This window comes from Solanum verrucosum, unplaced genomic scaffold (genome assembly GCF_900185275.1).
Source record: "Solanum verrucosum unplaced genomic scaffold, falcon-dt-bn FXZP01000176.1, whole genome shotgun sequence".
Lineage (NCBI taxonomy): Eukaryota > Viridiplantae > Streptophyta > Magnoliopsida > Solanales > Solanaceae > Solanum > Solanum verrucosum.
Genome location: NW_026020412.1, coordinates 593,469 through 605,561, shown reverse-complemented (window position 1 = coordinate 605,561; position 12,093 = coordinate 593,469). Strand labels below are relative to the sequence as shown.

General features: G+C 34.4%; 1 protein-coding gene across 1 annotated transcript in view; it reads right to left on the bottom strand.

The window, feature by feature from the left end:
* LOC125840695 (SCY1-like protein 2 A) overlaps positions 1–12,093 on the bottom strand; it is a 44,895-nt gene that overhangs the window by 23,187 nt on the left and 9,615 nt on the right. Inside the window, exons 3-8 of the mRNA XM_049519657.1 lie at positions 10,510–10,617; positions 3,873–4,055; positions 2,010–2,136; positions 460–521; positions 253–339; positions 19–105 (exon numbers count right to left, since the gene is read on the bottom strand). Coding sequence (XP_049375614.1) covers positions 19–105; positions 253–339; positions 460–521; positions 2,010–2,136; positions 3,873–4,055; positions 10,510–10,617 — 654 coding nt within the window. The remainder of the gene's footprint in view (positions 1–18; positions 106–252; positions 340–459; positions 522–2,009; positions 2,137–3,872; positions 4,056–10,509; positions 10,618–12,093) is intronic.

The window sequence follows — 12,093 nt, the reverse complement described above, 5'->3', positions numbered from 1 at the left end:
ATGCTAACCAGAAAATACCTGAGATTCTGCAATGGTCAGAACCATGGGAAGAATCATGGGTTGCATTACCACATTCCGGAGCTCTGCGCAAAGTGGAGGAAGAACCTGCATCATAATACAAAAGTAATAATTATCCGCTCATTCAGAATTGCAAAAGCAACTAATAGCAGTATTTGAGCAACAGATGACCTCATTATTGAATATTGACTTAGCAAATCAAAGATGACTTATAAACAGAGATAACCTTCTAACCTTATAACGCAGTACACGGGAGTCAAAATCTTTCCACATGTCAGATAATGCCTTTAAAAACTCAGATTTCTGCATGTTATCTCTTTCCTACAAAATGAAAAATATCCTCAATACTCTAAGCTTTAGATATTTTGCAACACTGTACCGTTGCCAAACATAAAGTATATATTCCTGCAAGCATGCTCAAGCTAAAATATGGAACCATACAAGCATGTGATCCAGGAAGCGAAGAGCACGCAACCTAGTGTCGTCACGGAAAAAAGATGAACCTGTAAGGAAAAGAAACAATTTTTTGATGAAATTTAAATTCTTGATGCATAAGCTTGATTTCAAATAAGTTGAATTAATATCTATAAGAACAGGAATATGTAAACTGCACTTCTCAATCACATTTTCCTCCTGAGATCAATTATTCTTGTCATTCATTAAAAAAAGGATGATCAATTATTCTTTTCATTATGATTAGACGAAGCAGAATTCACAATATTCCGTGGTATTCAAGCAACTTAGCTTAAGGCCCCCTCTAATTCCGTGGTATTCATGTATGTATTGTCACACAATTAAAATTGATCATTAAAAGTTTAGAGATAAACAACCCCCTTTAGATGATGCAAGCTTTTTTACAATATTCCAATATTTCACGGTATTATCCCACAAGGTGGGATAATACCGGATATGTTGTTGATGATGATGAATAGCATGTAGATGTGAAATGGATGAAGACTAATCATGATGATATTGCACTCCATTACATGCTTCCAAATGTTTTCTGCAGTCAAAACGGAACATAATAGAAAACGACACTAATGTAACAAATAAAACTAGTTTCTAAATTATCAAGGCTCTATGCTATGGGTAGAGCCGTCAAAAAGGGCTTAGCCCATGGGGCCGGCCCAACCCAACCCGTTATTGGGGTAGGATTGGGATAGTATTTTACAAGCCCGTTTAAAATCGGGGCTTACAAGCCCAACCCTTTTAGGCCCTTAGCCCTTGAGTCTTGATCGGGGCCGGGCCGGGGTCGGCCCATGGGCCAAATTGTTTAATTTTAATTAAAATAAATATTTAAAAAATAAGAATAAAAAACTAGAAAACCTAAATAAGTGTTTGTGGAGTTTTTCTAAGGAGCATACCTCATGAATTTCTTTATTATTTAGTTGAATATAAGACTTGGATAGTAGACACTATTTATATTATATGTGATAGAATGTTTTATGGCTTGAACAATTAATTAGTTTCTTGATTTCATTTAACAAAATACTTTAAGTAATTAAGTATTGCTAACTAAAGTTTTAGTCAGAAGTGTTCTTTAGTTTACTAGTTTGTTTTTCAGATATTATTTACTTAAGAGATTATTATTTTTTTCTTTAAATATTTATTGCTAGATTTTATTTAGAATTATTGAAACAATGTTACTGTTTGTGACATTGATTTGACATAATAAAAAAATTAAAAAAAGAGGGCCGGCCCGCCCCAGCCCTTGACCCTTCTGGGGTTGGGCCGGGTTGACCATTTTACAGCCCTTTGAAATGAAGGGCCGGCCCGCCCCATCCCATCAAATTCTTTGACCCGCGAGGCTTGGGCGGGGTAGGGCTGGGCTGGCCCGTTTTGACTGCTCTAGCTGTGGGGTTCCTGAAATATCTTTTTCACTCTTTCTTCCTCTTCCTTAAAAATAGAATAAAACTACCAGAAAGATAAACAAAATTGGTTCATATAAATGCATAAAGCTCACGAGACATTAAGGCAATGGCAATGCTTACTTGTAAAACCCATGGCAGTTGGTCTCAAAGCCTCATTTGCAGAAAGCATTTTCTGCAAGTCCGGAACTAGTTCTTGTGGAATTGAAGAGAAAGCCTCGCTGGATAAGTAATTCAAATTATTCATATACTGCAAGAAAGTTGTACAAGGACCACTATTATCAAAAGAAACCCTCAAATAGGAGCAACAATAATTCCAAAGTCATATTTCATCAATATTCATCTGACACAAGATTACATCTCAAACTCAAAGTGAATACATCGGTTATGCAACAAGGTACTACTATATTTAACTTTCATAACTGTCAAATATCTTCGATTTTGGTAGAAAAGATGTCTCACTCAGGAAAAATGTCGTGGAGTCACAAGTTTGCTAGTTTTGGTTGAGAGGATTCCATTTGATCCAGAAACTAAGGTTCATGAGTAACTCAACACCAAAGAGCGCACCACATTTTCTCCCCTACAAGAACATATAAGTTCATTTGCAGCTTAAGACATGCATAAGAGTAATATTTGAACTTTTGAGTAGTTTCCATTTGGGTTTAGGTGTGGGAATCCACAGTTCCACACTAGATTTGGTGAAACCTAACTTGGGTGCTTTGACAGTTTGACTGCACATACGGCCATGAAAATTATTACATATTATCATTTATCATATATCATATAAGAGAACTTTAGGCCCGCCTACATGGCGCCACCACAAATCAGAATTCTCTTTTAATTTATTTATTTCCAAAATTAGTCTTTCCCTTACGTGAAAAGTTGTGACATTTATGAAAAGTTGCGACTTTTATGAACAGTTGTGACTTGTGAAAAGTTGCGACTTTTATGTTGCGACTTTAATGAAAAGTTGTGACTTTTATAAAAGGTTGTGACCTTTCCAAATAGTTGTAACCTTTCTGATAAGGCACAATAAACATTTGTTCACACTACCCTTTGTTGTCTATAAATAGAGGGATTTCCTCTCATTTTAAAACAACGAAAATTCTGAACCTCCTCTTCTTCTTCACAATTAAATATTTGTGGAGCAATTTGTGTACTTCGCTCCTGTTGAGTGGCTCACTGACACCATTGCTTATGTTACAGATCCTGGTATATATTTTTATAGTCAATAATTTATGCTTATATTATTAAGGATAAATGATAATATGTAATAATTTTCATTTTCCTTTACATTATTAATATTTGTTACTACGTAATCTTGAATGTAGGACAATATAGTGTTTTAGTTTTAATGATTGATAGGTTTTAAGTATTATTTTAAAAATTCTGTGATATTAAATTCCCGCGCGAAGTGCGGGTAATTTTACTAGTATATATATATTCACATACTAGAATATTTGCTATTATACAAGACACTAGAATATTTTTCTATCATACAATATTAAGTGCTTACAAAGAATTTACTTGTACTAGGTAATAACAAATCCGAGGTCTAGATCTGCACCCATGTGGGGTGCCCACACCCATATACGAGCAACATAACCTTAGGGCAGAAACATAGCATGGATTAAATCAAGACCTTCAAAACTTGCACATGCAGACAGTTCTATAAAGACAGATATAATGAGTAGGTTAACCCAAAAGGTCCCAACTTGTATAGATGATTGGTGGCTTTAAGCCATGAGTTAGTCATACCCAACTTTTAGCTTATTTTGTACATTTTTAGCCTAAAAGTAAGTGCTTAAAAGCACTTTTTATCTTGCCCAAACACCACAAAAAATTAAAAAAGAGCTTAAAAACACTTTAAACAAGTCAATCCAAACACCCGCAAAATCTAATATGAATAACCTAGCAATACTATCAGGATGCTACACACAATTGCCAGTAATTAAGTTACAAAAAAACAACTACATTTGCAAGTACCATTTTCACATTGTTGTGGCAGTCCAACAGAGGCTTCCGAGCTATCAAGTGGTAGGCAAGGCATCCAAAACTGAAAATATCAGAGGAGCACCCAACAGAAGATGTCTTACTTCGAACCAGCTCTGGTGCAGTGTAGTCTAGTGATGGCTGAAGTGGTATAATAGAATCTTCAACATCATATTCCTGACAATCCATCAGATAATAAAGCTATTTTTAGTAACTATCACCTCCAGACCAAAATATCTGATAGATAAACTTGTTTAATACAGAAATTTTACATGTAATGAATAATACAAGGCATTGCCAGCTTGATAAGCATATTCTTTAATCACATTAAAGTAAGACTTAAGTCGGGAAAGGAGGGAGGCGTGAAGGAAATTCTGGCATACTAAGAGCACCTAAAAAGGTTGCTTTCATTTCATGGTGTGTGGTACCAGAACTATTAACAGAAGATAATATGAGAAAGAAGAGAAAGTTGGTGAGAGTCAGTGTTGCTTGTGTTAAGGGAGGTGGCAGAAGGTTATTGATCATATCTTATTACATTGCAGATTCACAACACAGTTGTAATAGCTTTTTTTTTAGAAGGTAATATTTGTATTAAAGTAGCACTAAGTGGTACGTAAGTACGTAGAACCGTAAGGAACCTATGAAATATAAATCATAATTTCATCGTCATTTACATATTCTTCTAGACTTCCACACAAAAATGAAAACAACAAGAAACATTTCATTTTGATCCTTTTTTATAGGTTAAAAAAACAATTTATTTGATTTTTTCTATGGAGCTTAGCTTGTCTTCAGAATATCTTGAGTTCCTTCCAGTTGTAATAGATAATTTATTCTACAACTTAGCTATAGAGGCCTTCAAACGCATCCAAGTAATAGGTATATCATTGAAAGATAGAAAGTAAAGATTTGTATTCTCCTGGGTTAAGACGAGAGGAAAGCAGCAAAGACAATCACCTGTTGGAGTATAAAAAGGACAGGCAAGGAGAACAAGGCAGCATGGAACACCATGCCGTTATGTATTCTTTGGATTATTTGGAACACAAGAAGCTTATGTCATGCACATTATGTATCAGAAAAAATATATTTTATAATATTCTTTTGGTGCGAATAAGGAATACCAGTGTGCACACATGATGGGAATATTTGATAGAATATGGTAGTTGAGACACTCAATCATTTAATAAATAGCTTTGACACCATTATGGTGTGAACTGAATGAAATGTCTCGACTTATCAAAGCCATATATGTTCTGTTTATAAGCAATAACGTTAAAAAGGAACAAAGAACATCAGTGAGCGAAGTGAAAACAAGTGACATGAGAAAAGACAGAGAGAGACCGCAGTTGCAGAACTCCAGAATTTGTGAAAAAAAATCATTTCATATTGTATTTTGATAAACTCCATTCATGTATTTGCAGAGTCCAAAAAATGCATGTCCTACTTAGAAGAAAAGCCAAATAACAGGATGCCACGTCAGAGGATCCCTCTGTCTCATACACAATTAACGAGTGAAGCCATAATGACTTGTAACTTTTAACTTAACTGGCCATTTCAGTATTTTCATACTACATAAATAATAGCAAGAATTTTCTTTATGGGTCCACTACATTTGACCGATATGCAATTTCATTCCCACTGTTTCTGTTTGAGCCACTTTCATCCTCAACAACATACCCAGTGTAGTCTGGGGAGGGTAAGATGTACGTAGACCTTATTAAATGGTTCTCAGAGCATTCAGTGGCCCAATCAAACCTTCTTTTTTGTGTATAAGATAAATTTATTTCTATAAAGCAGCACAAAGACCACTGATATACAGAAGCTTAATACAGCAAATAATGCTAAGCCAGTAAAGTATTTAGGATGTGTTTGGAAGGAAAAATAGGTGAAAATGTTTTTGGCCAAAAACTTTTTACTCAATGGGAAAAAGAACGTAATAACAACAAAAGTAAAAAAGTAGAAATGAAAAGTCAGAGAGAAAGCAACGAAAGAAAGGACTTAAAAGGAGATGTATCATGTAACTTACCAATAAAAATAGAAAAGAGTGCAAAGAGAATTTTAAAATAAAAGCTATGCAAGAAAAGTGACGCAGTATTTGCAAGGGTCAGATTGGAGTGTTCATGGTTCGGTTTGGATCGTTCTTTGATTATAACCAAAACGAAACCAATTTAGTCAATTTTTAAATTTGTAAAACCAAATAAAATAAAATAAAAACCATCGGATTGGTTCTTGGCGATTCGGTTCGGTTTTTCGGTTTATAACTAGCTAATGATAAATTGACAATAGTAAAACAACAGAGACATGAGATAATTATTTCAAATGAACATTAAGAATCGACAAATTTCTCTACTATCACAAGATGAATGTATCTATATCTACAATTATTTTACAACAATATTTCAAAGCTTTAAAATGTTTAAGTTGCATAATTGTAAAGGTTCCTCCACTTCACATGTCTAACATCCACAAAAGTAATATAAAACTTTAAATAGAATTATCAACTTCAGAAATCAAAGGGGCAAGTCATTGAAGAGATATCTTCACGAAGAAAATTAAAAACTGGCATATCTGGCAATATACCAGACCACATATATACAATTAGACGTAGATTATTGGGTTTGGGCATATTTTTTAAGAAATGGGATTTTAAAGTGATAAGTGCATGTGAAATAAGTAGACTAAAACCAAATTAATGACTGAAAGGTATAAACTATTAATGATTATTTTTGAAAAACTAATATCATATATTCAAATAATTATAAAATTTATGTATATAGGTATCGGTTTTGGCATGGTTATTTTTTCGATTCTTTTACTAGAACCAAAACCAAACCAATTATTGTCAGATTTTTAATTTAAAACCAAACCAAACTAAATGACGGGTTTTCTTAATCGGTTTGGTTTGGTTTTTCACCAAACTGTGAGCACACCTAAGGTCAGACCTACTCCGTCCCACCCACCACAAGCATCTCTTATTTCCAGGACAACTACCACGCCTCTCGCAACACAACCTCCTTGTTTCCAACCCCTCCTCCTAGCAACATTCTTCATCAATAGCCACAGTTTTAAAAACTTCTTCCTTCCTAACCTTCGAAATAAGTCCCCCCCCTGGACCTTTCTTCCCAAGCCAGCCTATTGTAAACCCTTCCCCCTTCTACCTCAACTATCCTTGTTACACTGCCTTACTTCCTCGACCAACTGATTCCTCCTAGACAGTCCAGTTGTCAAACACTTCCCCTTTTCCCTTTCCAACTATCAACACCTCTGCCTCCCTCTCAATCGAAGTATGACCCTTCCCTAGACCCTAGATCTAATCATAACCTACTCCTTTTTCAATAGAACAAGCTGAATCTGCTATAGAATCCAGCACCTGCTACAAATAAGGAGCTTTTCATAATGAGGTGGCAGCATACAATCAGGTAACCTTATCCCTTCTCAATAGAACGAGTTGAGTCTGCTATAAAATTCAGCACGCGGCTGCATATAAGGAGCTCTTCTGTAAAGCACACATGCAATGGGGCTTGGCCTGATTAATTGAAGCAACGCTTTCTTCATATTCGGAAGAAACAGTGTTTACACATGACTATGACCATGACCAAATTAGAGCATATGAGATATGATGGATTTGACTACCACCAACACTGAGACCCATTAAAGCACAAATATTATATCTCAAGCATGAAATGGAAACAATAGGGACCGAATTGCAGCTTCAGCCAAAGATTAAGAAACAACATTATCATTATCAAAAATATAAAAAACATGGACCTTCTAGCACAGTCGCACAATAAGCACATATAATTTTTAAAGAGACCTACACCAGCATTAAGGGCCCGTTTGGACATGATTCAACTCAGTGATTTCAAATCATGTTGATTTGAAGTTGAAATTTTGTTTGGACATGCAATTTGGATTTATTAAGTTATATTTTTTTCTCATAAACATAAAAGCCCCACAATTTGTGAAAATTAATAAAACTTACCCAACTCTTATACGATTTTACCAAATGAGTAAACCATAGTTCATAAACAAGGTATCATAATACCCTAAAATGCTACACTAATAAACCGCACATCTCCATGTTACTTTTATAATTAAATACTTGTGATTACATGTTATACAAACTTTCAAATACACATAATTTTACAAAGATCCACTAGTCAACAATAGTAGTAACTAATTATTCTTTAGGCTTAAGTCATCGACCGCCCCTTAAAGTTATCCGCATAATTCACTTAGACACCTCAACTAAGACTTGTACCTATTGAGCACCTAATTTGTTCAAAACATGTACCTATTAAACACAAAATGCTGGTACGCAAAAAATGTGTTTTGCACTTCCCTGAAGCGCGTGAAAAGATTCAAAATAGTGTCTTTTTGAATTTTTTTTACATTTTTTCTTCTTTTATTGACACTTGGCATTATAATTAAATTAAAAACATTTTTCTTCTTTCATTTACACTTTTTTCAAAAAAAGAAAAATACCCCACTCCCTACCTATCATCTTCTTCATACTTTAGTTTGCAAAACATTCTTTATTTTAGCTCCAACATTGTTTTTCTTTCTTTTTTTATAAAAAATTAATATTATTTCTTTCAAATATGAAGATAAATGAAAATCAACTATGAAGATTTCAGATTTGAAAGAAGTATGATTTATTTCAAATCTCATAAAAATAAGGAACAAATATGAAGAAGAAGAAAGAAGATAAATGATTTTTATATATAAAAAAAGTTAGCTGATATTTGTTTATCAAAATTTTCGAACAAAGATTTTTACTCAAATTCATACATAATTACCCATTAAATTTATCAAAAATGATATTCAAATAATTGAAAGAATTAATTTTTGAGCTATCAATTTCATTTTGTCATCGATGTAGAAATGAATAACCGTCGGCAAAATTTTCTTTCTTCTTCACTCTTAGTATGAAAATGTATATATATATTTTTTAAAAGTTCATCTTCAAGTTATTTGAAAAGAATTAGGTTTTGTTATTTGAGAAAGAATGTGTTTTGGGAAGAAGATGAAGATGAAAGGGGGGTGGGTAGGGGTGGGGTTGGGTAGAATAGGTTGACATTTTCATTTTTTTCTTTTTCTTTTTAAAAAAATTAGATATAAAAAGTGTTTGAAATAATTTTAAATAAATTTTTTTTTTTATAATTTCGGGGCCCAGTGCCACATGTTATTTTTTAATTAGCCGTTTTGCCATGTCACCGCAAGTGTATCACACACTCTTCATATATTTTGCTGATTATCAAAAAATGTCTAATAGGAACAATTTTTATATTGATAAAAGTGTTCAATAGGTACTAGTCTTAGTTGAGGTGTCTAAGTGAATTATGCGGACAACTTTAAGGGGCCGCTGATGACTTAAGCCTATTCTATAATATAACTATTCACATGGTACAAACAATCTTCACATCGAGCATGAGTCTATTCTTTTGCAAAATTTAAAATAATGCGCTTTTTTTTTACAAAATATAAATTTATGGGTGCCCCCAAGGCCTAGCTCGAGTGGCAAAACGTGGAGGATTTGTGGCTTAGGTCGCAGGTTCAAGCCCCACACCACGCAAAGCGAAACCTGGTATTTAAGTGGAGAAGGGTAGAGGGGCAGGACCCATTATCCACCGAGTTTAGTAGGTTGTGATTGGTCCAAAGGGCGTAGACGGATTTTTGAAATCACAATTTGAAATCCTACATTTTGGAGAATCTAATTTGAAATTGAAGTTCAATTTTTGTGCAGATTTCATAAACAAACACTAATTTCAAACCATAACTTGAAATTGGGGTCCCAAATCCTATGGCCAAATGCCTACTAAGCTCTAAGTTACTGCATTTCAAACAATATTTGTTTCCTTAAAAACAAGGTAAAAACAGAAATTTCCATATCAACTTGATCAAAGCACAACAAAATAGTGGCCCATATGTACTATGATGAGAGACATGATAGCATGCCATGATGTTTGAAAAATCTTCTTGTCATATTTGAGGTCTAGGCTTTACAATGTACATAGAAAAGAACACATCAGCACTTGACAAACATAACACAACTGGAAAGAAAATGAACTACGTACTAACCCACCCCACGTTCACATTTAACTTCAAAAATCCCCAGCTTTTTTTTCTGAACACCACGAGCATCATAGTCAGTTCATAGAGAATTCCATAAACAACCTCTTAGGAGTAGTTAACAGTATAGATAGTGTCATCACCGTGTTCGCAGCTGCATTGATGGTAAGTTTTGCAATACAGAGGAATTTTAACATGTGAACTAAGAAAAGCAGGTTCTCCAAAAGCACAGTAAGTTCAACAACATACCCAATATAACCCCACCAAGTGGGGTATGGAGAGGATAGAGTGCACGCTGACCTTACCTCTACCTTTGAGGTAGAGAGGTTGTTTCCGATAGACCCTCGGCTCAAGGTAAATAACATTAAAAAGCAGTATTAAAAAGGAAATAACGGAAATAATGAATCCATGGAAAAATACAAGCCATGTCAAACAGTAAGTTTTGTTTTACTTGATGAAGCATAGTAAGTTCAAGTCAAATAAAACATGAACTCCCAAATCCTAGAATTATTTTTTTGAGAATGGCAACATTTAAAATTCCAAGCAATTATTTACTCACAGCATAATGGAAAGCCTGCATGTTGGATAAATCAGCTGCTTGATCCACTGATATGGTAAAACCAAAACCACCAAGTTTCCAAGCTCCATTTGAAGTGATGAGAATAGTCTGCAAAAGTAATTAGCTATGGAAAATCAATTTTCAATTTGTCATCCCAACACAAGGTATAAATTCCAACTTGTTTTCCTTAAAAGAAACATTTTTTTTATAACACAAGTGAGTAATGACCTGTCATTTTCCAGGTGTAGAAAGACATGACCGTGACATCTAAACCATAACAATCTAAAATTTGTGCCAAGAAGCTTCCCGTTCTTGCTATTGGAAGATTACAAAGCATATTAAGGACTCATTTGTTTGCACTATTTGAATGGTTCAGACCTTAAGTCATTAAGTACATTTGTTTACATTAAGATTTAAGGACTTATTTGGTCGGAATAGGTCTTGATCATTAATATCTTGAACAAAATCTTAATATCATTAAGAGATATTTGTGTGGATAATTTTCACCACCATTGTATCCACAATTACCAGCCCACCACCACTAACACCTTTGTCATCACAATCACCACCACCATTGTCGACGCCAATCATCAACCACCTCTGTCTTCACAATCACCACCACTGCCAACCACCAACGTCAATCACTACCACCTTCATTCTTCCACCTCCATTATTATAATTATATCCACTATCGCCACCACCGTCACCTTCGCCACCACCGTCACCATGACTATCAGCCACTACCATCACTTCAACCGATTCCTACTACAACCACCTCCACCATCAACCAGCACTACCGCCAACTACCACCAACACATCGTCAACCACAACATATACTTAAGCCACCACCATCAACACCAACAACTACTAACAATAACCAACTTCACCATCATAGGCACCACCACCACTGCCAACCGCCACCATCATACCAGTCACTACATCACCAACCACCACTACCACCACAAAACATATCCACCATTACTAGCAAACAGAAATGTTTCATATTTTTTAATCAAATAATGATATTATTTTATCAAAATTTATATTTTTTAATATTTAACTACTTTTTTTATTTGATTTGTATATTTACTATGTTTACAAATAAGAAAATTATGCGCATTCAAATGTTGAAAAACAAACAATCTTAATCATTTGGTGTTCATATCTAGAGACAACATCTTAATCATTTTGATATTCATTCACATTCAAATGTCTTACTCTTAATGAAAATAAATGAGGCATAAGGACACTTCCTATCAAAATGGGTGGATTCAAGGTTTCGTAATGACTAAAAGTTGTAGGGGTAGTACGAAAGTGACATCTTCAGTATGTTGATGACACCCTGTTTTTTGTGATGCAAAAGAAGACCAATTGAGGTACTTATGGGTGATGCTAGTCGTGTTTGAAGGAGTATCTAGTCTACGCCTTAATTAGCAGAAAAGTCTTCTATTTACTATTAACAAAGTCCAAAAGATGGAACACTTTGGGGAAATTAAGGTGGAAAAGTTGGTGTTTCACCAACTATTTACCTATGATTGCCTTTGGGAGCTAAATCTACTTCCAAAGGAATATGGGATAGTGTCA